The sequence below is a fragment of the Nymphaea colorata genome, chromosome 7, assembly GCF_008831285.2.
Source record: "Nymphaea colorata isolate Beijing-Zhang1983 chromosome 7, ASM883128v2, whole genome shotgun sequence".
In the NCBI taxonomy this organism is placed as follows: Eukaryota; Viridiplantae; Streptophyta; class Magnoliopsida; order Nymphaeales; family Nymphaeaceae; genus Nymphaea; species Nymphaea colorata.
Genome location: NC_045144.1, coordinates 4503918 through 4529144, shown reverse-complemented (window position 1 = coordinate 4529144; position 25227 = coordinate 4503918). Strand labels below are relative to the sequence as shown.

The window sequence follows — 25227 nt, the reverse complement described above, 5'->3', positions numbered from 1 at the left end:
CTTCAGGACCAACAACCAGAGCTGTACCAAGTGTTTATATATATATATATATATATATATATATATATATATATATATATATATATATATATATATCGTCACTTAATAAAGACGGTTCTATTCAATATAATGGATGATTAAGAAAAAAATAAAAAAAAAATTACGATGGTTATTTTCATAATTTAATATTAGTTTTTATTTTTTTTTTTCACAATCATTCATGATGAACGAACCTGGTTAAAATGATTGGGTAACTATGGATAGCATATTTTATATATATATATATATATATATATATATATATATATATATTGATATATATATATATATATTGATAGGTTAACAATGGGAAACGAACATTTTTTGTGACTGAGGGCACCTGACAGGTGCGCGTTGTTGTGCTCTCGAAGGCAAGGGTTCTCTTGTTCCGAAGTCCTTGTGGCCGTTGTTGGCAGGTGGAGACATTTGTGTCAACAAAAGCCATGGTGCAGTCGAGCTTCACCCGACACTTGGGGTGATCATTGCGATGAGCAACCATTCAACCAAGATCAAGTCACCGACGTCTGGCATGCGTAGAGGGACGTGTGGAGAATTCCCACACGAACCCACAAAAATTTTTATTTTTATATTGACACGTCTGTGTAAATTTTTCTCATTCACATGTGGAAGCTCTTTAAAAATTTTAAATTTATTTAGCACCCTTTTAACTGTAGCCGGCGATCGATCTAGTGGGGTTCCTGTCCGTCCCGACTGGCAGCTGCTGGGTCGAAGCATCTCAACCACCAAGTAGTAAGTCCTTTCCCATCCCTCGTGGGAGCATCTTCGCGGCACTCGTGTTTTATGCGTCTGATTTCATGGTTTTATTGATCTCTGCTGTTGATCTTTCAGTTGGGCGTTCTTGTTTTTCCCCTTTTAATGGAGCATGATTGGTGGCTACTTCTGCCGTTGAGACGAAGCTTGCGGGAACTAAGTTTCTGACATGTGGGTTTTGATTTTTTGGAATGGTTTTCTGCTGTCATAATTTTCTTCTGTATGTGATTTCACCGTAGTTGCTTTCTGCGGTTAAAGTAAACTTTCACGGCATCAGATGCAACAAGTTTGGAGAATATATGCAAAGCTTGGTCGGAATGATTTGACAATGAGATTGAAATTTGAGCTGTGCTTCTCGCTTGCAGTTCTGTTGGTCGATTATTATCTTCTATTGCTATTTCTTTTTTCTCCTCTCCCTTCTTGTTTAGGAAATTTGATCTTTTGGGATTTTTTTCTCCCCATTTCCTTTTTATCTGGACATTGTGGAACTGAGGGAAGGTCGGAGAATCTGGGGAAGCATATGCAAGAGGGTGGCAGGATTGGCACTTCATCCAGAGTTTTGAACTTGAAACCCTTCAGATTGCCCTCTTACCACCTGCTTACCACCTGAGATCCCTTCCGTATGATTGAGGGCACTATTTTGTAGTTCCAACATCAGGTGCCGGTTGGGAGAGGCTGCTTTAGGTTATAATTTGGTGTTAAATAATTCTAAAACCGTAAAACGTATTGGTGCATCTAAACGATCTTATGGTTGAGACTCAAAGGCATGGATGGGCATATGGTCCAACCTGAAGGCCATATATTTGTTCATGTTTTAGTGTCACCTGTGGGCAGTTTGCAGTTTGCACATTATTCAGGGCATAAAATTTGTGTAGATGTTGCTTAGGATCATACAAAAGAAGAATTCCCTTTTCAGGAAGAAAAGGGGGAGAACAAAATCTAGAGCACTGCAACTGAACATCTGCACACGTATGCCTACTTGTGATTTGTTCTTCAGTTCTTTTCTCTGTGACTTATTGTCCATGATGGCAAAAATGTTATGTACAACCAAATGTGAGCTTCTTTGTCTTTGTCAATATGGTGGCTCAGTGGTATCCATGATTTTCATGTATTGGAATTTTTGAATGCATGCTGAATAATGATAAAACATTGCAGGTCCCAATTTGAACGGCCTATTTGGAAGGCAGTCTGGTACAGCCGCTGGATATTTCTATTCTGCTGCCAACAAGAATCGGGCAGTTACGTGGGAGGGGTCAACCTTGTATGATTATTTGCTCAATCCAAAGAAGGTATATCATCTTCTTGTGCTTTATTCTATACTTTGTCTATGTCCTGTTCAGCCTATGTTAGTTTCGTCATTGCATTGAAGCATTGGATATTGCTATTTCATATAGCTGAATATATATTGTATGTGCAGAGACCTAAACATGACTTACTCCGATGTGCTTGCTACCATATAGAACCATTTTGTCTGCTTGTGAAAAATTGGTTGAACTTTGTGACATGATGAACAAATTTTTTTTTTATGGCATCAATGGAAATTATGTTTCTATTAATTGAATATTATAGTTCTGAAGACGTTGTGATTCTTATATGAGTTACATACATCACAGCTAATATTATTGGCAGAATGTGCTGAAGATGTGGGTCAGCTTAAGGATTATAGTGATTTTCAAATTAAAATGATGAAAGTTGGGGTTAGCCAATTGGGTTCAAATTCTTAGCAGTTATTTTCTCTCACTTGCAGTTTATCGGTATCCCTAGTTGAATTCTGTTTGCAAGTTTGCTCGATGCTATTAGTCCCCTCCTGTTATGTAGTTTTGCTAGAGATAGTTAGTTATCTAGGATGGCTATAGAGTTGCAGGAGGAAAGAGGAACTGGAGGTGGCAGGACCTTCGTGGGTTTTGTTCTTTTCGTTTCAATTTGATATCCTCTTTGTTCCTTTGTACTGGTAACGATAATGACTTTCCTATTTTCACTTCCAACCAGAAGCATGTTTATCATCCAATCTTAGTAGTCAGGCGTAGGCTGTCAAAAAAGTTGGGTACAAAAATATGAAAAATGATAGAATTATGTAATGGGGAGATTGGATTAAGCGTACAGACTACAGAATGTCATTAATTAGTGTTGAAGGCTATTGTACGTGGACCCTGACTTTGAGTGCTGCACCCATGTTGATGCAATGCACATGTGGCCTATGGTGCAGGTGCTGCTTGGATGCAGTCCTCACCGAAAAGAGAGGGGAAAATGGAGGTGGAGGAGTAAGAAGGAAGAAGAAAAGGGGGAGGGAAAGAGAACGTATACCTGGCTGCAGGAAAATGCAAAAGCCAAACACGCATGGATTAGGGTTTTTATAATTTTTTTTATTTAAAGTTTTAAAGTTTAAACCTCCCTCTTAATGAATTTTGAACAATTAAAATTCAAGGTCAAATAGTATAAATGAGAGTATTAACATCACTTTTGAGCAATGTTATAGAGCATGTCAAGTTTTTTAATTTGCTGAATGGCATTTAATCTGTCTCTGATTTAATTTCTGAAAGCTAAAAAATTGATCTGTAGCCTGAAACTACCAATCTAATTGAAAGAATGACAACGTAAATCTTAACATAATCGTGCTTCCACATTAATGTGGCTTGTGGTGAAATTGTCTTCTTATAATTTTAATAAACAAGAAAAGGTATGAGGATGTTCAATACATATATATAGAAAAGGAATTAAAATCCTTGTCATGCAAATATTCAAAATATAATAATAAATGAGCAATAACATGAAGATGAATGAGAAAAAGGAAATCTTCATATAAATAGCAGTGCAGAAGAAGGAGAAGGCGAAAAACTATTTCAGAGGGCAGAAGAAGACAGGAAAATGAAAAAAAAATTCTGCAGATGGCATAAGAAGAAGAAGAAAAGGACAAGAATAAAAGTCTAGGGTGGGTCTGGAGGAAAGCCTAGGATATTGAGTGTGTAGATGCCTTAGGTGATGGAGCCTGGGCATATTTGAAATGGCAGATCACCTAGAACAGCCTGTCCAGGCGATTAGCAAAGCATAGGCACAAGCCTAATTGTGTTATTGATGTTTAGCAATTTTTTATATTGTTCTTGCAATCCTGAACTTAATTTAACAGTTCTTTGAAGAGTGTCCGGTTTTCTGTTACAATTTATTTATTGGTAGTCTTTTAAATTCTTTTTTTATAGGCTTTTCTGCTGGTAAAATGTCGTCTACACAATAAGGATTTAAACTTGAGCATGGAGTTTAAAATTTAAATAGTTCTAAAGTTGTTCACATTGTCTGCTACCAAATACTTGTTCATAAAGCATACTCCCGGCATTTCAAAACATATGATAAATATGGTTTTGTATGTTTAAATTCCATTTATTGCTAGAGTGCATGTTTATATCTGACTTGTATACAAAATAAATGTTATTTTAGCATGTGCCCGTCTAACCTTGTGTTTTGTCGCGCAAAGGTGTAACATTAGTTGATGGAAGAAGGAAAGCTAGATAGGTTGCATTATCATAATTTTAGGCTCTTGGGTTCAAAATTTGTTGTGGATATTCTCGTGCTTGATCGAGAAAAAGAAAAAGAAAAAGAAATGTATAATCTTCAGCGTCCATGAGTTTAGACATTTCCATTTTGGGATAGAATTGCAATATGCCAATATATTATCTTTGACGTTGAAAAACGTGATCCCAATTTTATGCCTTTTCATTCCAAGTGTTTGCTGTATTATAAAAATGGTGAATTTGCTTTTTTTTTTCCGGCATTTCAATGTCTAGTTTGTTTCATTTTCCTCACTCTCTTATTTCAAAATTCCAGTACATCCCTGGCACAATATTCCGACCATTGGCTTTTCCTAGTTGATAGCACCAAGGAGGCTCAGATGAATCCATTTCTGCAGTAGCAGTGATGTTAACACTACTGCTACTGTTTGCCATATTTCCACTTCTACTTGTAGGCATTGTTCTTTTTCCTTTATCACCCATTACAACTTATGTCCAGAAAGAAAAAAATCGTAACCAAAAATTGATGTAGTTCTTGTTAAAATATAAATCCTTCACCAGCACGTTGAAGAGGAGTCTCTTAGGATTCCACCTCCTTATAGAATGTGTTAAGATATTTAATGTCCTTGTAACATGTGAAGAGTCTCCTAGGATTCTATGTTGTTAATATCCTTGTTATATGGGAAGTCTCCTAGGATTCTATGTTATAGTTAATATCCTTGTAATATGTGAAGTCTCTTAGGTTTCTATGATGTAATTAATGTCCTTGGAGCTTGTGAAATCTCCTAGGATTCTACGATTGGAGACTCTTAGAATTCTGAAAATGGGATTATAAATAGAGGCCGTGCAAACCATTTTGGCTACGGCTTCTTCTCCTCAGTTTCTTCTTGTTTTCATTCTCTCTCTCCCTCTCTCTCTCTCTCCCTCTCTCTCTCTCTATCTCTATCTTCCTGCGTGAGTGCTGTTTTCTGGTTACAGATATTGGTGCTAGATTTCTATCATGGTATCAGAGCGCTAGGTTACGTTATCTCTACCAAACGAAATGCCCAAACAGGTCTGATCTGGTTAGAACTCTTTTCTCATCTTGTCTCTATCCTGAATTTACTTTTTTCTTGCGCAATTCTTGTTCCTTTTTCTTCTTGCTTACCCAAGGACACATCTTGTTATATCGTGTCTTCTTTCCCTCTCATTTTCTACCTATATACCATTCCTTTCTGCTGTCATGGAAAACCTTTCGCATTCTAGCATGTCCTCAAGTTTTCTTCCTCACTTTATTACCGAAAAACTCAACCATGAGAATTATCTGATCTGGAAAAGGCAAATCATGCCTTTCATAAGAAGTCAAGGCCTCTTTGGACATCTCGATGGTTCAACAAAGGCTCCACCAATATCCGTCTTACAGGAAATAAAAAATGAGGCAGGAGAAGTTATTGCTGTTCATGAAGACAACAATCCTGAACATGCTATGTGGATGAGACGTGATCAAAGTCTGGTTGCGTATATTTTGTCCACTTTATCTCAACAAGTGTTACTTTCAGTTTCTGATTATTGTACTGCAGAAGAATTATGGGAAACCCTTGCTGATACCTTTTCCCAAATATCAGAAGCTCGAATTATGTACTTAAAGAAAGAATTTCAGAATTTGAGCAAAGGTTCAACGTTTATCATGGATTATTTGGAGCGTATTAAGACCGTCGCAGACCAACTTACTGCCTCAGGGAATAACATTTCTGATAAGGAAAAGGTGCAGCAAACCTTGAATGGACTTGGACATGATTATCATGCTTTTATTACAGCTCTTGAGGTCCTTCCTGTTCTGCCTTCCTTCAACGAACTACAAGGTAAACTTCTCCAACATGAAATGAATATGAAAAGAGTCATTGAAAGGACTGATCAAGGGAACTCCCAAAATGTGTTGGCTATGAATGTAAAGTTTGGTAAGAGCCATGGGAACTCCAACCATGGTGGTCGTGACATTCTACCAACACCACATAACCAAGGTATGTCTCCTTTGGATACTTTAAGAAAAATACCAATTTGTTTTCAGTGCAACAAGAAAGGACACATGAAGGCACAATGTTGGTTTAATCCTCAAAATAAAAACAAAGGGGTAAGACATGATTATAAACAAGGAGGACAAAGTTCTAAATCCACCGCTGAAGATATGCAACAGCTATTGATGACCGCATTCTCAAAGATGACTATAAAGCAAAATGAGCAGGGAGAATGGTTCTTGGATTCAGGTGCAGCTACCCATGTGACAGGAAATGCAGGTAAATTGACTAACTTATCCCCTCATTACGGTAGAAGTTGCATTATAACAGGTGATGAAAAATCTCATCCTATTACACATATTGGAAATGCACATATTCCATTGTCATCCTCGTCTCTATCACTGTCTAATGTTGTTCTTGCTCCCAATATCAAAAAGAACATCATATCCATTTCTAAACTCATTGATGATACAAGCTCTTCTGTTGAATTCACACCTTCTTCTGTCTATGTCAAGGACCTCCAAACGAAGAAAATGTTTGCTAGAGGGGAGCGTCAAGGGAATATGTACGTCCTCAAGGAATGTCTACCCAAGGATTCATCCACTTTTGATATAGGATTGAAGACATTTTCTCTTTCTCATAATGCGTCATCAGTGCCAAGTTCTTGCCATTTTCAATCAAAAGTAAGGGGCCCTAACCAATTTTTGGAGTCTGATTTGTGGCATAGTCGGCTAGGACACTGTGGTCGACATTTCATTGAAAAACTTGTCACAGATAGTCTCATTCCAAGATCAAGTTTACCTCTTACTTCAAGTGTCAAAAAATGTTCAAGTTGTGGACTTTGTAAGAGTCATGTTTTACCTTTCCATAATATAAATCAAAGGGCTTCCAAACCTTTTGAAACTATTTTTTCTGATGTATGGGGGCAGCCCCTATTGATTCTATGTCTGGGTCAAGATATTATGTCTTATTCATTGACTCTTACTCACGTTTCACCTGGATTTACTTCATGAAACACAAATCAGAAGTACCTCACATATTTCGAAACTTCTATGCCATGATTCAAACTAAATTTTCATCCAATGTGGTGCATTTTCAATGTGATGGAGGGGGAGAATATTCCTCGCTTGATTTTATTGAATTTCTACGTGAAAAAGGGATAACTAGACAAATTTCCTGCCCTTACACACCACAACAAAATGGTGTAGTTGAGCGGAAACATCGACATATAGTTGAAAGCGCCATGAGCATGATGCATGATACTAATGTGCCCATTTCCTTGTGGACTGAAGCCTTCCATACTGCTGTATACATAATAAATTGTTTGCCTATGACACTCTTGATGTCTAAATCGCCATATTTTACACTCTTAGGCAAACAACCTGATTACAAGAACTTGAAGGTTTTTGGTTGTGTATGCTATGTTCACGTTGATGCTGCCTTGAGGAACAAGTTTCAAGACAAAACTATTCAATGTAGATTCGTTGGATATGCTGATGAATATAAAGGTTTTCGATGCTATGATCCAACAACTAAACGTATCAAAACTTCAAGGAATGTCATTTTTGATGAACATAGTTTTGATAATACAAATGAAATGCCTATGACCATTGAATCTTATGATCCCTGGACCAGTACACAGATATTCAATGCAGATCCTGTTATAGAAAATGATGTGCCTCAAAGTGAAGATTCAGAGAGAGCAATACAACCGTCGTATATGGCTCAAAGTGAAAATCAAGAAGATCCAACACAGTCATCAAGTCATCACGAAAACAATAATGAAGAACAGAGCAACGATGCACATCGGTATTCGGGTCTTATCTACAGTCGACGACTAAGGGACAGAGATGCTCACAGTGAAGAAGACAACATGCCCTACCTTAGAAGATCCCAACGCATTCGTCATCCCATTCACAGGTGGGTTAGCTATGATTCTTTATCACTTGATTTTCAGTTATTCATGGCAAAAGTTGGCAAGGAGGAAGAACCTACTTCATTTGATCAAGTATCAAAATCACATCATTGGAGAAAGGCTATGAAAGAAGAAATGGATGCCTTGCGTGAATGTGGAACATGGGAGATCGTTCCGAGGCCACACGAAAAGAACGTAGTGGGCTCCAAATGGGTATACAAAATTAAATACAAACCTGACGGCAACATAGAAAGACACAAAGCAAGGTTAGTAGCAAAAGGGTTTACACAACAATATGGAGAAGATTATGATGAGACATTCAGCCCTGTGATCAAAATGGGAACAATTCGCGTGATTATATCATTGGCAGTTGAATATGGATGGAGACTACATCAAATGGACGTGAAGAATGCTTTTCTTCATGGTGATTTAAGGGAGGAAGTATATATGGAACAACCTCCAGGATACACGAAAGGAGACTCTCATGCATGGGTTCGCAAACTAAGAAAATTTATTTATGGACTTAAACAGGCCTCACGTTCGTGGTTTGACAGTTTCTCTTGCAAGATTCAAGAATGTGGTTTTCGGAGATGTCCTCTAAATCACTCTCTTTTCATTTATCGAAAGGAAAACATATTTACTTTACTTCTTATATATGTTGATGATATTGTTATCACAGGCAATTCAGAAAAACACATAGAAGAAGCTAAAGTTTTGATGCAAAACTTCAAAATGAAAGAGCTTGGTGATTTACGATTCTTTCTTGGAGTGGAGATTGATAGGCACAATAATCGATTCTTTCTTGGAGTGGAGATTGATAGGCACAATAATCGCCTCACATTGACACAACAGAAATACACGTTGGATCTGCTGAAAAAGTCAGGTATGTCTGATTGTAAGCCTGTTGGAACTCCTAGTGTTCTAAATCAAAGACTAAGTGCTCAAGATGGGGAGTTATATGAAGATCCTACGCAATATCGAAGTATTGTTGGGGCACTTCAATATCTTACATTTACTAGACCAGATATTATATATGCTGTGAATCAAGTATCTCAATTTATGCATGCACCTAAAGATACTCACATGGATGCTGTCAAAAGAATATTAAGATATCTTAAAGGGACAGCAGGAGATGACTTAGTTTATGGTAAGAGTGAAAATATAACTACTGGACATCAACTTATGACATTCACAGATGCAGATTGGGCTGGAGATCCCGATCAAAGAAAGTCCATTTCTGGTTTTTGTATTTTCATTGGACGTAATCTTGTGTCTTGGAGTTGTCGAAAGCAAAAGACAATAGCAAGATCCAGCACTGAAGCTGAATACAGATGCATGGCTGCAGGTACTGCTGAAGTTACATGGGTTAGACATTTGCTAGAAGACATTGGAGAAAAGATTAAAACATCAATGTTAATGTGCGATAATCAAAGCGCTATTAACATTGCCTTTAATCCCGTACAACATGGTCGAACAAAGCACATTGAGATTGATCAACACTTTGTTAGACAAAAGGTGGAAGACAAGGAGATTCAGCCTATTTATGTTCGTACAAATGAACAAGTTGCAGACTTATTTACAAAATGATTAACAAAGGAACGATTCTGGTTTCTAAAAGGCAAGTTGTACATGGTGCAAAACCATGCACAACTTGAGGGAGGGTGTTAAAATATAAATCCTTCACCAGCACGTTGAAGAGGAGTCTCTTAGGATTCCACCTCCTTATTGAATGTGTTAAGATATTTAATGTCCTTGTAACATGTGAAGAGTCTCATAGGATTCTATGTTGTAGTTTGTTAGAATATATTGTATTGGGAACCGGGTCCATATCTGGACCCGGTCCTATGGGGCACGGATACATACGTGGAAAACCTCAGAAAGAGGTGAAAAACCATGGGGAAGCTCTGACCTAGGGGGCAAACCGCAACCCTAGGAGAGAGAAAATAATATTCACTTAACTCAACGATTACATGTAAGTGAAGAATATATAGGAGGGAGAGAAAGAGTGCCGCCTAGGGTACCGAGCCCGCCTCGGTATCCGTGACCCATAGGACCGGGTCCAGATATGGACCCGGTTCCCAATACAATATATTCTAACACTCCCCCTCAAGCTTGGCACACATGTCAAACATGCCAAGCTTGCTAACATTTTTCTCAAATTGAGATGTACATAAAGACTTAGTTAAGACATCCGCAACTTGATCTTCAGACTTCATATAGGGCAGAATCAACTCCTTTGAATCTATGCGTTCCCGTATGAAGTGACGATCGATCTCCACATGTTTGGTCCTGTCGTGCATGACCGGATTGTTTGCCAAGTTAATCGCAGACTTGTTGTCACAATACATCCTCATCTTCTCTTCCATTTTAACCCCAATATCTGCTAAAAGAATTTTGAGCCATAACATCTCTGTAACCCCCATAGCAACCGCCCTGTATTCAGCACTGGACCTGGAACAAACTTCTTGACGTTTACTTCTCCATACCACAAGGTTACCTCCAAGAAATATGCAGTATCCTGTGGTAGACCTCCTAGTATCTGTGCATCCTGCCCAGTCGGCGTCAGAGTATCCTTCAATGCTTAGTTGATCTTGTCGAGTGTAGAGTAGTCATTTCCATGGGTCATTCTTTAAGTATCCCAATACTCTTTGGGCACTTTTCCAATGACAATCAGTAGGGGCATGCATAACCTGACTTAACACACCCACAACATACGTAATATCTGGGCGAGTAAGAGTGAGATAAATAAGTTTACCAACCAGACGCTGATACCTCCCTTTTCCTTCCTCATCCAAGATAGTCCCAGATTTGATACTTATCCTTGTGCCAGACTCCATTGGGGTAAGAAAGGGCCTGCATCCCAGTTTACCTGTCTCTTTTAGAAGATCCAACGTGTATTTTCTTTGGCTCATAACAAGCCCAGTCTTAGATCGCGCGATCTCAATCCCCAAGAAATACCTTAGTTTACCCAGATCTTTGAGATCGAATTCTGCAGCTAACATTTCTTTCATCTTCCTTTTCTCCACCTCGTCGTCACCTGTGACAATCATATCATCAACATATACAAGTAAAAGGCTCACCAGACCATTTCTCTGCTTGATGAAGAGGGTGTGATCACCATTTCCCTGTTTATACCCATTAGTCTTCATTACAACCCTTAGTCTTTCAAACCAAGCTCTAGGGGATTGCTTGAGACCATACAAAGCTTTTTTGAGATAGCAACACTTCCCGTTCCGAGCATACCCAGGCGGCATGCTCATATAGACTTCTTCCTCAAAGTGACCATTCAAGAAGGCGTTCTTTACATCAATTTGGTCCATACTCCACTTCTTTTGCACTGCAAGAGCTAAGATGACCCTTACGGTCTTCAGTTTCGCCACGGGAGCAAACGTCTCAAGATAGTCAATCTCATATTTCTGGCTAAACCCTTTAGCAACAAGACGAGCTTTATAGCGTTCTACAGTGCCATCAGGTTTGTACTTCACATTAAACACCCACTTGGAGCCAACTAAGTGAGTTCCCTTGGGGATATCAACAACCTCCCACGTATTGTTCTTTTCCAGGGCGTCCATCTCTTCTGTCATGGCCTGTAGCCATTTAGGATCCTTCCTTGCATCTTCCACTGACCTGGGAATAACAACCATAGATAAAGAGGTAACAAAGCACTTGTAGTCTTTACTGAGTTTTGCATATGAAACAAATCTCTGAATAGGATGAGAAGTACATGACCTGGTGCCCTTGCGCAGAGCTATGGGAAGTTCTTCATTCATTGGACTTGGATCATCCGGGGAGGTCACAAGATTGGGAAGATTGGGATTGGTAACATCAACATCTTTCTTCTTCCTGCTGTAAACCTGACCAAATAGGTGATCTCGAGACTGTTCTTCCACAGGGCCCCCCTCCATCTGACTGTCTCTGTCTTCACTGACAACGTCTTCCACACTTGGAGAACTCACCGTATAATCCAAGAAATCCATGAACTGAATCAACTGATGCGAAGAATACTCTTCCCTTCTGTCACCTAGACACTCCCCCTGAAGAGGATTCGCAGGAAAGTATGCCTCATGTTCATGAAAGGTCACATCCCTGAAGACATATACTCTGGAAGTGCTAGGGTCAACACACCTGTATCCCTTCTGGGTGGAGGAATATCCCAAGAAGACTGCTTTGATGGACCGAGGATCAAGTTTCTTGAGAGTGGGACTATGATCATGGACAAAACAAACACACCCAAACACTCGAGGGGTTAAAGGCTAGGGATTCTGAGTGGGCCACAACACAGAATAAGGGGAATGACCATCCAACACACGAGTAGGCATACGGTTGATAAGGTGAGCACTAGTGAGAAGTGCGTCCCCCCAGTACCTCTTAGGGACATGACGTTGAAACATAATTGCCCGGGTAACATTTAACAAATGACGGTTTTTTCTTTCAGCCACGCCATTCTGAGGAGGGGTGTAGCTACAGGATGTTTCATGAATAATACCCTTGCTTCGCAAGAAGTCATCAAGGGATTGAGAGACATACTCTCGGGCATTGTCAGTACGGAAGGCCTGAACAGTGGTCTGGAATTGAGTTTCGACAAATGCCACAAAGTTTTTGACAATGTCGGGAACTTCACTACGTTCTTTCAACAGATACACGAACGTACACCGGGAGTAGTCATCAATAAGAGTCATAAAATAGTGAAAGCCACGACAAGTGGGTACTCCTGAAGGACCCCAAACATCAGAGTGAACCAAAGCAAAAGGACGGTTGGCTTTATTGAACGAAATAGGGTACGGGGCCCTAACATGCTTAGACAACTGACACACTTCACAGGCGAAGGTGTCCAAAGAAACAGAATGAAACATCCTAGGAAACAACTTTCTAAGCAACTGGAATGGAAGATGACCAAGTCTCTCATGCCAACGCATAATGACGGATCTGGCCTCCACGCCAGGCAACTGTCCACTGGTGGCTGAAATCAAGGCAGAAGCAACTCGAACGGGCAGTCTGTAGAGCCCATCAATAGCCGAACCAATCCCAATCTTCTGCCCCGTCCCCAAGTCCTGCAGGAAACAACGATCAGCAGAGAAAATTAGATTACAGTTTAGCTCTTTAAGTTTAGCTCTTTAGTAATACTGCTGACAGATAACAAATTTACGGGAATATTGGGAACATGCAGGGCATTATGAAGACAATATTTGTTCAGTAGTGATAAACTCCCTTTTCCAGCCACAGAGATAGAAGAACCATCATCCATAGACACACGCTGCTGCCCAGAGGTCAACTTGTACTCTTGAAACATCGTAGGGTCCCCTGTCATATGATGAGTAGCCCCACTGTCAACAATCCAATCACCGAGAGGAGAATTACCTTGATCACTAGTAGCAACCAGAGCCTGGGCTAACTTAGCCCCCTCAGAAGTAGAAGCATCATCCTGGGTAGACAACCGACTAATGTAGGCTTGCAACTCTCTGAGTTGATCTGAGGAGAGCTTGGATTTGGCAACATTGGATGACCCCGGGCTAGGCTCTGGCACAGAAGAAGCACGGCGATGAGGAGGAGGACGACCTCGGACGAGACGCTTCTCAGGATGAAGATCCCAACAAAAAATCAACAGAATGACCCACTTTGTTGCAATGGCTGCATCGTCGAGTAGGACGCTGCCCCGTCCCTGAAGTATGGCTCACAAAGGCTGCTGGAGAACTCCCCTGATGGGAGTCAATATGCATAATCTGGCACCGTTGCTCCTCAGACTCAATACGGGCATACACCTCTTCGATTCCAGGAATCTCATCACAGTTAAGAATCTGGCTTCGAATGGTTTCAAACTCATCACGCAGGCCTCCAAGGAAGATAAAGGTGCGGTCCATCCATTCCTTTCCCCAATACAGGGCATGATCTACACCACATTTCCAGTCATCATTCACATGATAGTCAAGTTCCTCCCATTTGGTCTTCAGGGCGGCATAGAAGGAGGCAACAGATAAATCACCCTGTTTAAGAGCATATATGCTACGTTTGATTTGATAGGCACGTAAAACACGCTTCTTACGACCATACATACGTGCAAGAACAGTCCACATATCATACGCCGTCGATTTACGCAAGATCAAAGGCTGAATATCTGCGGAAACCGAACTAATAATCCATACTTTAACCTGACTATCCTCCAACGCCCAGGTCGGCCATTGCGAATCAGTTTTAGAAGGTGCAGGCTTCTCCCCAGTGATATAGTGCAGGCGACCACGACTAGTAATCCCGATTTCTAGGGCAGCAGACCACGAGAGATAGTTATCCTTGTTCAGCCGAATGGAGGTGACATGAACAGGCAAGTTCTCACCCTTGGTATTGCTGCCCGTGTCGAGGGCATCATCAAGCTTGGGCATCGCTGCGTCAGCCATCGCAATCCCCGAAGAAGGACACAACCGGCGGCAGAGAGGGCACAACCCACGGCGGCGAAAACAAGACACCCGGCGGCGGCGCAGATAATCCAGGCGACGGCAGTAGGGCAGGGCAGCGCTGGGAACAGCGACGGCGGCAGGGCAGCGCTGGGAGCAGCGAAGATAACCCAGGCGACGGCGGCGCTGGGAGCAGCGACAGCGGCAGGGCAGCGCTGGGAGCAGCGGAGATAACCCAGGCGACGGCAGCGCTGGGAACGATGGACGGCGGCTGCGTTCCTGGACGGCGTCAGCAGTGAAAACAGCAACAGCAACGGCGCTGGGAACAGTGTTGGCGGCGGTGCTGGAAACGGCAACGGAGGCGGCACGTGAACGGCGGAAAAAACACTACTTGCACACCAACGATCTCACACGCGGTGGCTCTGATACCATGTAGAAACACGAACCACAAGGAGAGAGCAGAGAAAGAACACACAATATACGTGGAAAACCTCAGAAAGAGGTGAAAAACCACGGGGAAACTCTGACCTAGGGGCAAACCGCAACCCTAGGAGAGAGAAAATAATATTCATTTAACTCAACGATTTCATGTAAGTGAAGAATATATAGGAGAGAGAGAAAGAGTGCCATGTAAGTGAAGAATATATAGGAGAGAGAGAAAGAGTGCCGCCTAGGGTACCGAGCCCGCCTCGGTATCCATGCCCCATAGGACCGGGTCCAGATATGGACCCGGTTCCCAATACAATATATTTTAACATAGTTAATATCCTTGTTATATGGGAAGTCTCCTAGGATTTTATGTTGTAGTTAATATCCTTGTAATATGTGAAGTTTCTTAGGTTTTTATGATGTAATTAATGTCCTTGGAGTTTGTGAAATCTCCTAGGATTCTACGATTGGAGACTCTTAGAATTCTGGAAATGGGATTATAAATAGAGGCCGTGCAAACCATTTTGGCTACGGCTTCTTCTCCTCAGTTTCTTCTTGTTTTCATTCTCTCTCTCCCTCTCTCTCTCTGTCCCTCTCTCTCTCTCTATCTCTATCTTCCTGCGTGAGTGCTGTTTTCTGGTTACTGATATTGGTGCTAGATTTCTATCAGCTCTGTTGGTCTGCGGCTGCCACATGAAAACAGTGCAGCCATTAGAGCTACATCACATAAGTGCACGCTCAAATAAGGTGACCAGAAAAACACAAAAATCAAATTATCTACAACAAACTACAAAACCCCACAAGAGGGGATGAAAAAAGTTGACAGAGGATGAAAATACCTGTCGCTGGTTGATGGAGAGGCTGCCGAAGAAATAAGATGCTTAAATGTTGGTCAGAGAAAAAAAAAAAACGTCCAAATCAGGCGATGGAGAACCAAATGGCGTCTTTCAACCACAACAAAGGTGTCACCCTTCGCTGGAGAAGTTGCCGTTCGCCAGAGTTGCCCTTGCTGCCAAAAGCACCTTTGGTCGCTATGGGTGAAATGCACAAACCGTTGAGGGCTTTGCTGTGTTTTGCACTATGTCACACGGGTGCGGGTGCGATACGGGGATACGGGTGCGGATACGACAAGTTTCACAATTTTCGGATACGCGGATACGACAAGTTTCACAATTTTCGGATACGCGGATACGACAAATATAATATTCTCAAAAAATTTATAAATTGAAAAAAACAAACAAACAAATATCAAAACATATAATGAACATGGTTTTGAAGGAATAAAACACAATAGTTCAACAAATAAACAATCAACATAGCTGAAATAATACATTGTACAAGTCTATATTTCATCGCACCATATAGTATAGAATAATAGAAATTAAACTAGCTCAAAGAATCCTTTTTGAAAATGATTTTTCTCCCTTGCGAATGCAACAGTACTGGAGTCGCCAGTCGATGATGAGCAACTTAACTCTCTAGTCTCTTGCTATGAGCAACTTAACTCTCTAGTCTCTTGCTGTTGAAAATCTCTAGTTCACAGAGATCTTTGAATATATATTTTTATCATGGCACACGGGCTCGTTAGCTGGATCTTACTATCTAAATGTACTTGGAATGAGTGTATAACCCATAAGATGCTAATGCAGTTAATTATCTTCAGTTTGTCATAAGATTTGATCTCAACGCAGTGAAAGATCTGAAAACCCAACATTTAAAATGGTTCTAAACTCGCATTTCTGAAGACCAAATATGTTGTTGAACTCCCGATTAGTAGCGCAGCTCATAATCCATTTATGTTGGTAAGAAAGAGTCGCAGAAAATGTGTTGAAGCAATCCAACATAATCACTCATCACGCATCATTGGACAGGTAAGTGAATGAGTTGAAGCAATCTTAAAACCCTTAAAAACCCCCAAATGAAGAAGAAGAACACATTAAACTCGAAACGAAAAAAAAAAATCCACTTACCTGTCCGTCGCCAGCTGTTGCTGGCGGCGACCGGACGTCGCCGTGGGTTGCCGGAAGTCGTCACTGCCGCGCACCATCGCTCGTCGGGTGAAGGTTGAGTGGTCGACCTAATTTCATTTAATAGATCATTTTTTTAAGGTTTGGATCGGGTCTGACCCAAACCCGATCCAAACGTATCCATGAAGGATCCGTAGTCGGATCGCCGTATCGGCGTATCGATATGGATACGGCGTATCGATATGGATACGTGGACTAATCCCACGTATCAGTGTGACATAGGTTTTGCATTTTCTTTTTATCGTTAAAAAGGTGTCACCCTTCGTCGAAGAAGTTGTCGGTCATCGGAGAAGTCGCCGTTCATTGGAGAAGTCGTTCGCCAGAGTTGCCCTTGCTGCTGTCGGTCACTGAGGGTGAAACATAGAAACCGTCGAGGGCTCTACTGCGTTTTGCTTTTTCTCTTTAACCTTAACAAAAGCATCGCCCTTTCATCGAAGGAGTCGTCGGTCATCGAAGAACTCGCCGTTCGCCAGAGTGGAGCTTGCTGCCATTGGTCGCTGTGGGTGAAACATAAACCATCGAGGGCTCTATGTTTTCTCTTTAACGTTTAAAAAAAAACGTAACCCTAACCTATGGACATTTTTGGACTCAGTCAACTTTGACCAAGTCTGAAAATGGACGGACGTACTCGAGTATGTTGATCGTATTTGATGCGGTCAACGCAGTACCCAAGACATACCTGAGTAGGGTACCGGTATCATACAAAGCTGTACCTATGTTACATAGCCCAGAAGGCATTTTGGTATTTGATAAAAAAACTAGCTGGTGGTCCAGTGGCTAGTCATCCAGCTGCCTTGAACTGTAGCAGCTCTCATGTAATGTAGCCAATGGTCTTTACCAATATTTGCAGTTTATTTTTTATGCTTTAGGCTATGTCACATGGGTGTGGGATGCGACAAGTTTAAAAAAAATTGGGTGCGGGTACAACGAGAGTGTATATATATTATCTATATATATATGTATGTATAACATATATATGTTATTTGTTATATAAGTAATTTTATTTGTTTATATTTTTAAGCTTTTTTTTTTCAAGGTTACTTTAAATCGATATATTAATGAAACTTGGCCAAAACATTTTTCAGCACTCGCACCGATGCGGGTGCAGGTGCGCCACCACAGTTGGTGCACCCGTGTGACTTAGCTTTTTGGGATAAAACAAAAGTGCATGATATTATTCATTGTGACTTAGCCTTTTTGAGATAAAACAAAAGTGCATGATATTATTCATCATGAACATTATTATATTCCTTGTAAATGTGATTAGTGAGTGATTAAGCAATATTGTGGTGATGAACCATTTTGAATCATATATTTGTGAAGCCTTTTGTTGGCAATTGTTGGCAACACTTGTGCTATGCTGCTAACATATCTCATTCAAAATTTAATTTGCTACAGAAATTTTGTCAGTCTCAAAGATGCCTTGTTGACAAGCAAATAATTCATTTATAAGTGTACTGTCTATACTAATAAGAAAAAATGACATTTCAAAAGGACTTCCATACATATTTATCAATACTTGAAACACAATTACTGGTACAGGAGTTCAATTGCTGCCTTGTGCATTCATTTATCTAGGAAATAATTGGACATTCAAATAGGATATTTTGACACACGAAGTTCCACCCAGAAATGCACTTGACAAGGACTGCCAGTTCAAATATATGAATAGAACATTACTAATAGACTTTATTAATATGATAAGTGAACTAATACAGCAGGCAGAAACTTGTTCCTTATATGAGCTCTCACCCTACCTGCCAACAACAAGATGTCCTCCATTACCATTAAACATTGCCACAGCAATTTCAGTCAACTCATCTCAATGTTATTTTTCCAACTTCAACAAATTCTTTTACTAGTGTACAACCTATGAAGATCACTTTGAAGTTTGAACACATACACATCTATGATAAAAAAATGATCACCATCTCAGGTAGAAAAAACAATAGTTTTTTGAAATGGGAAAGCAAATCAGGAAGCAGATACCTTACGTGAAAACAACGATACAGGGACTTGCATAAGCATAAGAATTTAGGTCCGACGCAATTCATGAGAATGTTAAGGTAGTGGCAATTCCTAGCCAATCGTGTTTTCAATTCTCACAGACGCTATAAAATGGAAAGGGAAAAAAGTGAGTGCACATTGGGATCAAATGTGCTAAACGGGGGTAAGCCATAGCAAGAACAAGTTTAACTAATCTAATAATATGGTCCATCTAGATAACTGATTTAGATGGTTGGGCAGAAGCCGGAAGGGCAGTCATGAACATCTATTGAAAATGTGGACATTAATGTTTGGCACCAAAGATTAGGTCATCCAAACGTTAAAAAATTGTCTATGATGAGTCCTACCAAGAATACTTGTATTGAAAACTTTAAATGTAATGATTGTATACATGGAAAAATGAAATCTTTATCTTTTGGAGAAAGGAACTTCTTCTCTTCTTTGCCTTTTGAGCTTGTTCATTCCGATGTATGGGGACCATCTTCTATCATGTCAAAAGGTGGGCTATCATATTATGTTATGTGATCTTTGTTGATGACTTCACTAGGTATTGTTGGATATATTTTCTAAAACATAAATCCGAAGTTTTTGAAATATTCAAAAATTTTCACTTGTTGATACAAACACATACAAACACAGTTCAATGCTAAATTAAAAATTTTAAGGACTGATTCTGGAGGTGAATACATTTCAAATGAGTTCGAAAGATATTTGGAAAACTATGAGATAGTCCACCAAAAATTATGTCCAAGAACACCTCAACAAAATGGACTTTCAGAAAGAAAACATAGGCACATAATTGAAACAACAAGAACTCTTCTTATTTCCAAAAATGTGCCTAAAACTTTTGGGCTGAAACCGCCATTGCTTCTGTTTATCTTATAAACAGAATGCCTTCAAAAGTCTTAAATAATACCATTCCGTTTGAAAAATTATTCAAGTATGAACCTGATTTCAATAGACTTCGTATTTTTGGATGCAAATGTTTTGTTGTTAATGACAAAGCTGATAAGCTAAGTTCAAAAGTTATTGAATGTGCTTTTATTGGTTATTCTGAAACTCAAAAAGGCTACAAATGTTATAACTCAATTAAAGACTCAATTAAAGACAAGATCATTGTCTCAAGGAATGTAAGGTTTTGTGAAGATGAAAGTGGTTTTAAAAATTGTGGGGAGTCACAACACAATAATGATTATTCTTTTTTATTTAAGTTCCTTTCTCAATGTGATGATGAAATGCATGATGGTGATGATAGCAACACTGATGGTAATGATAGTAGAGTGGCCAAGGATATAATCATTTATCATAGAAGAAACCGGCAACAAAAAGTTGGTGAAGAAGGACATCATGAGACTATTGATCTCCAACCAACTCAAAGTGGAGAAAACCTTGGGAGATCCACTAAAAATGTAAGACAACCCAATAGGTTTGTATCTTATGAAACTTCTACTCCATCACATAGAGCTATAATTAATGTCATTCACTCTCACTTTGAACCTTCTACTTTTAATGAAGCATCCAAATATATTGAGCGGAAGAATGCCATGTTAGAAGAATTGGATGCCTTGAAAAAAGCCCAAACTTGGGAAATACAAGATTTACCTATAAGAAAAAAGACTATTGGATGCAAGTGGGTATACAAGGTGAAAACTAAAAGTGATGGATCCCTAGAAAGGTATAAAGCGAGGCTTGTTGCCAAAGGATACGCTCAAGAATATGGTATTGACTATGAAGAAACATTTGCTCATGTAGCTAGAATGACTACTGTTAGGACACTTATTGCTTTAGCATCTATTAAAAACTGGAATATCTATCAAATGAATGTTAAAAATATCTTTTTAAATGGAGATCTTATGGAAGAAGTCTATATGGAAGTTCCATCAGGGCTGTCAGTTTCTCAAAGGAAAGTTCTTAGACTTAAGAAGGCTCTTTATGGCCTCAAACAAGCTCCTAAACCTTGGTTTGACCATTTTAATTCTATTATTTCTGATTATGGGTTTCATTCTTGCTTAACTGACACTGCCTTGTTTGTTAAGTATACTACTGCAAGTATCATAATTCTTCTACTGTATGTTGATGATATGATCATTACAGGTAGTGATAAGGAAGGTATTAGAGAATGTAAGAAATCACTACAAGAAACTTTTGAAATGAAAGATTTAGGTTTTCTAACGTACTTCTTGGGTATTGAGGTTGCATATTCTATTAGAGGATATTTTTTGTCACAAACTAAGTTTGCTGCAGAGATCATTGCTAAATCAGGCATAACAGATGATAAGGTCACAGAAACTCCTGAAGTAGTAGGAAGCAAGATGAAGATTGATGATGGAGTTCCACTTGTCAATCCCACTCCTTACCGACAACTTGTGGGATCCTTGATGTACCTTAGCATCACTCGACCTGACATTGCTCATGCATTTCATACTGTGAGTCAATTTCAACATGCTCCATCAACCGTTCATATGAGAGTTGTTCTTCGTATCATCAGATATATTAAGGGAACAATAAACAAGGGAGTATTTATGTCTTCCTCTTCCTCCTTGAACTTGATTGCTTATACTGATGCTGATTGGGGAGAAGATCCAAATGATAGACACTCAACTACTGGATTTTGTGTTTTTCTAGGGGAATCACTCATCTCATGGAAGTGCAAAAAGCAACAGAAAGTCTCACTATCCTCTACTGAAGCTGAATATCGAGCCATGACTTCTACAACTATGGAAATTGTCTGGCTTCGCCAAATGCTTCTTGATATGGGAACAAAGATAAAAGAACCCACTGATTTATGCTGCGACAACAAGAGTTCTATCTACATTGCCAAGAATCAAACATTCCATGAACGAACAAAGCATATAGAAATGGACTGCCACTATGTTCGTGAAGAATTTTTGAAGAAGACTATCAAGCTTCCATATGTCTCCTCCGAGTTCCAGTTGGCTGATTTCTTCACAAAGCCTCTATGTTCTCCCAGATTCAACTTTTTTTTAGATAAACTTTTGGTGATAGCACCGTAAGTTTAAGGGGGGGTGTTAAGAAATATGATTTCTTATTGTTGTTATCTCTTAATTAGGTATTATCTTTTATTGTTGTTATCTCTTAATTAGGTATTATCTTAGTTAAGAGTTAGTTTAGGATTAGTTAGGAATTAGTTTAGGATTTAGTTTATTTCTTTCTTTTCTCTTTATTTTTTATTTTTTATTTTTATTTTTTTATTATTTCTGCCAAACTAGCCGTTGGCAGTTCCAACAGCTCTATTAAGAGCCGTTGGAACTAGCCCAACGGCTAGTTCAGCTCATCTCTTCTTATTCTCTCTTATAAATATCCTTGTAACAGTCTTTGTAAATAATGAGTTGTGTTTTACAGCCTTCATATTGTTTATTGAATGAGTATTACTCTTCTTCACTTGGCCTTAGTGCCTTTTTAATATTATATGCATTCTTTGTGACTGTTATAGTCACTTTTCACGGTGGATAACATTGCATAATTTTTGTAGTTTACAGAGCCTATTTGGGAGATGCTGAGAGAAGTTGATAAAGAAAGACCCATGCTTCATAAAGTTTATGATATGTGGGATAACATGATTGAAAAAATTCAAAACATCACTTTTATACATGAGAATAAGAATGTTGCACTTGATGATTCTGAGTTTTTCGATCATATGCATAAAATTTTAGTAAGAAGATGAAATAGAAGCAATAACCCTTTGCATTGTATGATACACATGGTTGGCAGGAGGTACCTCTTGGTTGTGTTCCTCCTAATTGAAATCCAGAAATGTCAAACAATAGGGAGATATGTTTGGGAAGACTATTTTCTGATTCTCATCAGTTGAAGATAGTAAATAATGAGTTAGCGAGTTTCTCTGGTGGAAGAAGTGATTCATTGCAAGTTGCAATGGCAAGAGATGAAGATCCTGTTAATTGGTGGTTATGTTTTGGAGCGTGGACACCAAATCTTCAATAGCTTGTGTTGAAGTAATTATCTTTACTTGCAACCTCTTCATGTTGTGAAAGAAACTGGAGCACTTATTTTCAAATTCACAACATCAAGAGAAATAAACTAACTAGTAAGTGAGTGGAAGATTTAGTTTATGTCCACTCCAACCTACACTTACTTTTACGTACTGCAGATGATTACATGTATTGCTTATTATATTGGTTGTTTGAAGTTAATATTAACTTAAATCATATTGTGGTTGTGTTGCAACTCGTAGTTCAGGATCATCCAAGTATTGAGATGTTAATCCAGAGGACATGACGTGGAACTTGAAGGAGAACATGATTTGCATGCTCTTAATATGAACCTTACGGAACTTGTTGTTTCTTCTAATGTTGATGATGCGAGTGAGGAGAGTCGGCAAAGCTGATATATTTTGTATGTTAATTTACTTTCATACTTTGTTGAGTAGAATCTATAAATTTTGGTCATGATTTATGAATATGCTATTGTGTTTGTTTGAATTCCAATTTTTTGATGCATATATGTATATATATATATATACACATGTGTGTGTGTGTGGCCATACTCCCACACCCAAGTTTTTTGAAAATGGTCTGTACCCGCACCTCTGCACCCCTACCCATGCGACATAGCTTTTGGGCGTTTACTTTATTACACAAAATGAAAAAATGAATGACAAAAGGAAGAAAAAGGGATAATACAAGGACAAACAAAGACAATGTACATCAAAATATGCACATGTATATAATACGATAATGCACACACACACACACATATATATACATATATATATATATGTATATATATACACAGTTAATTAGATATTGATCCCATTTGTGATGATGTTCTACTTGGAAGCCTTGCATGCTAAAAAATGGCAGAATAGAACATGAGCGGTGTGAAATCATTGCTTATCAGAAAAGGACACAAGCTAAGGTACCTGAATTAAGAGATACATTAGACTTAGTAGACCACCAACTTGTATTTGCTTCTTATGAATCATTTTCTCCAAAGTCCAAACTTTGGATCATACTAGCACCCGTTATGGTCTTGAAAAGAATCAAAGTCCTATATGAAGCAAAAATTGAACCAAATTGGATTAAAGCACTGAACCAAACTCCTGCAGGGCATCTACCGATCTTAGTATTCTTAATTATTTTTTGAAAATGCTTTTAGTGTTAACAAGTGAAAAGTCATCATTTAGTGCTGAAATTAAAGTGAAGGATGTGCTTTGTGCCCTTGAAGTTCTTTTAAATAACAGCCAAAATGACATAATCATTTAGTCCATCCACGAATTGTGGTGGCATTAACTTGGTGGGATATCTTGCTATAAAATGCAGACCTGCACTTTGCAACCCAGGGTGGAAAAAGTCTAGAAGATGTTATCCTAGCAATGATCCTCTTTGATAAGTGAGGCGGTTCATTACAGTTAGTTTTTTATTCAAGATGAAGGTGATTCTTTTTTTGAAATTTCATGTTTATCGTGCATATAATTCATGCCCACTTAATATATTTTCTACGAACCGTTTTCTGTTCTCCACCCAGCAGAATGCATGTGGACATATTCTTTCATTACGAAAGGATAAGAAACTTTTTGATATAACGTGCTTCTCGTCCTGCAGTGCTTGTTCCTCATGGACGGCGAGTCAAAAACAGAAAAGCAAGTGGAGGACATCGAAAATGAAACAAGGGATCCGCTCTTGAACATCAAAGTCTTGTTCTTTGCGAGGGCAAGAGATTTGTCTGGAACAGCTGAAACAGATCTCTCAGTGCGAGTGGGATTTACAGCTCATGACTGTCTAGTTAAGCTTTTGACTGTTTTCCCAAGACTGGAAGAAATCAAAAACTGCATAGTGGTAGCACTGAATCAGGAATATGTTCGAGAGTCAACAACTGTGAAGAATGGGGATGAACTAGCTATCATCCCTCCCATCAGCGGTGGTTGATATCCAGCAGAAGATACGTCCTTTTCTGTAACTCGTGAATGTAAAATCTGTTCACTGAATAAGACTTCAAGTATGTAATACTTTGATGGAGATACAAAACTGTTCCAATTCATATACTTGTTTGAATTGTAGGCCTTGGTAAAGACACATGCCCAAGTATTTCCTTGGTAGAGATGCAAAACTTGCGCCCTTGTTCTTTGTAATGGACAAGAACCTTGTATCAGAACAACAATACGATATTTCTGTTGTGCAA

The 25227-nt window shown here is 39.2% G+C and overlaps 1 protein-coding gene across 8 annotated transcripts; it reads left to right on the top strand.

Annotated features, from left to right (window-relative positions):
• Nucleotides 1–355: 355 nt before the first annotated feature.
• LOC116257485 (molybdopterin synthase sulfur carrier subunit) lies at nt 356–25227 on the top strand. 8 transcript variants are annotated; one of them, XR_007573810.1, is made up of 8 exons: nt 356–561; nt 714–789; nt 889–981; nt 1966–2099; nt 21313–21494; nt 21694–23134; nt 23282–23442; nt 24369–24477. XR_007573810.1 is itself a non-coding variant. In XM_031634279.2 (6 exons), the coding sequence occupies exons 5-6, from the start codon at nt 24475–24477 to the stop codon at nt 24972–24974; spliced, it is 330 nt and encodes a 109-aa protein (XP_031490139.1). In that variant the 5' UTR covers nt 356–789; nt 889–981; nt 1966–2099; nt 23282–23442; nt 24369–24474; the 3' UTR covers nt 24975–25227. The 8 variants fall into 8 exon arrangements, 4 of the variants coding, with proteins under 4 accessions (XP_031490139.1, XP_049934634.1, XP_031490141.1 ...); XR_007573809.1 differs by having other exon boundaries at nt 356–635; XR_007573808.1 differs by lacking the exon at nt 21313–21494 and having other exon boundaries at nt 356–789.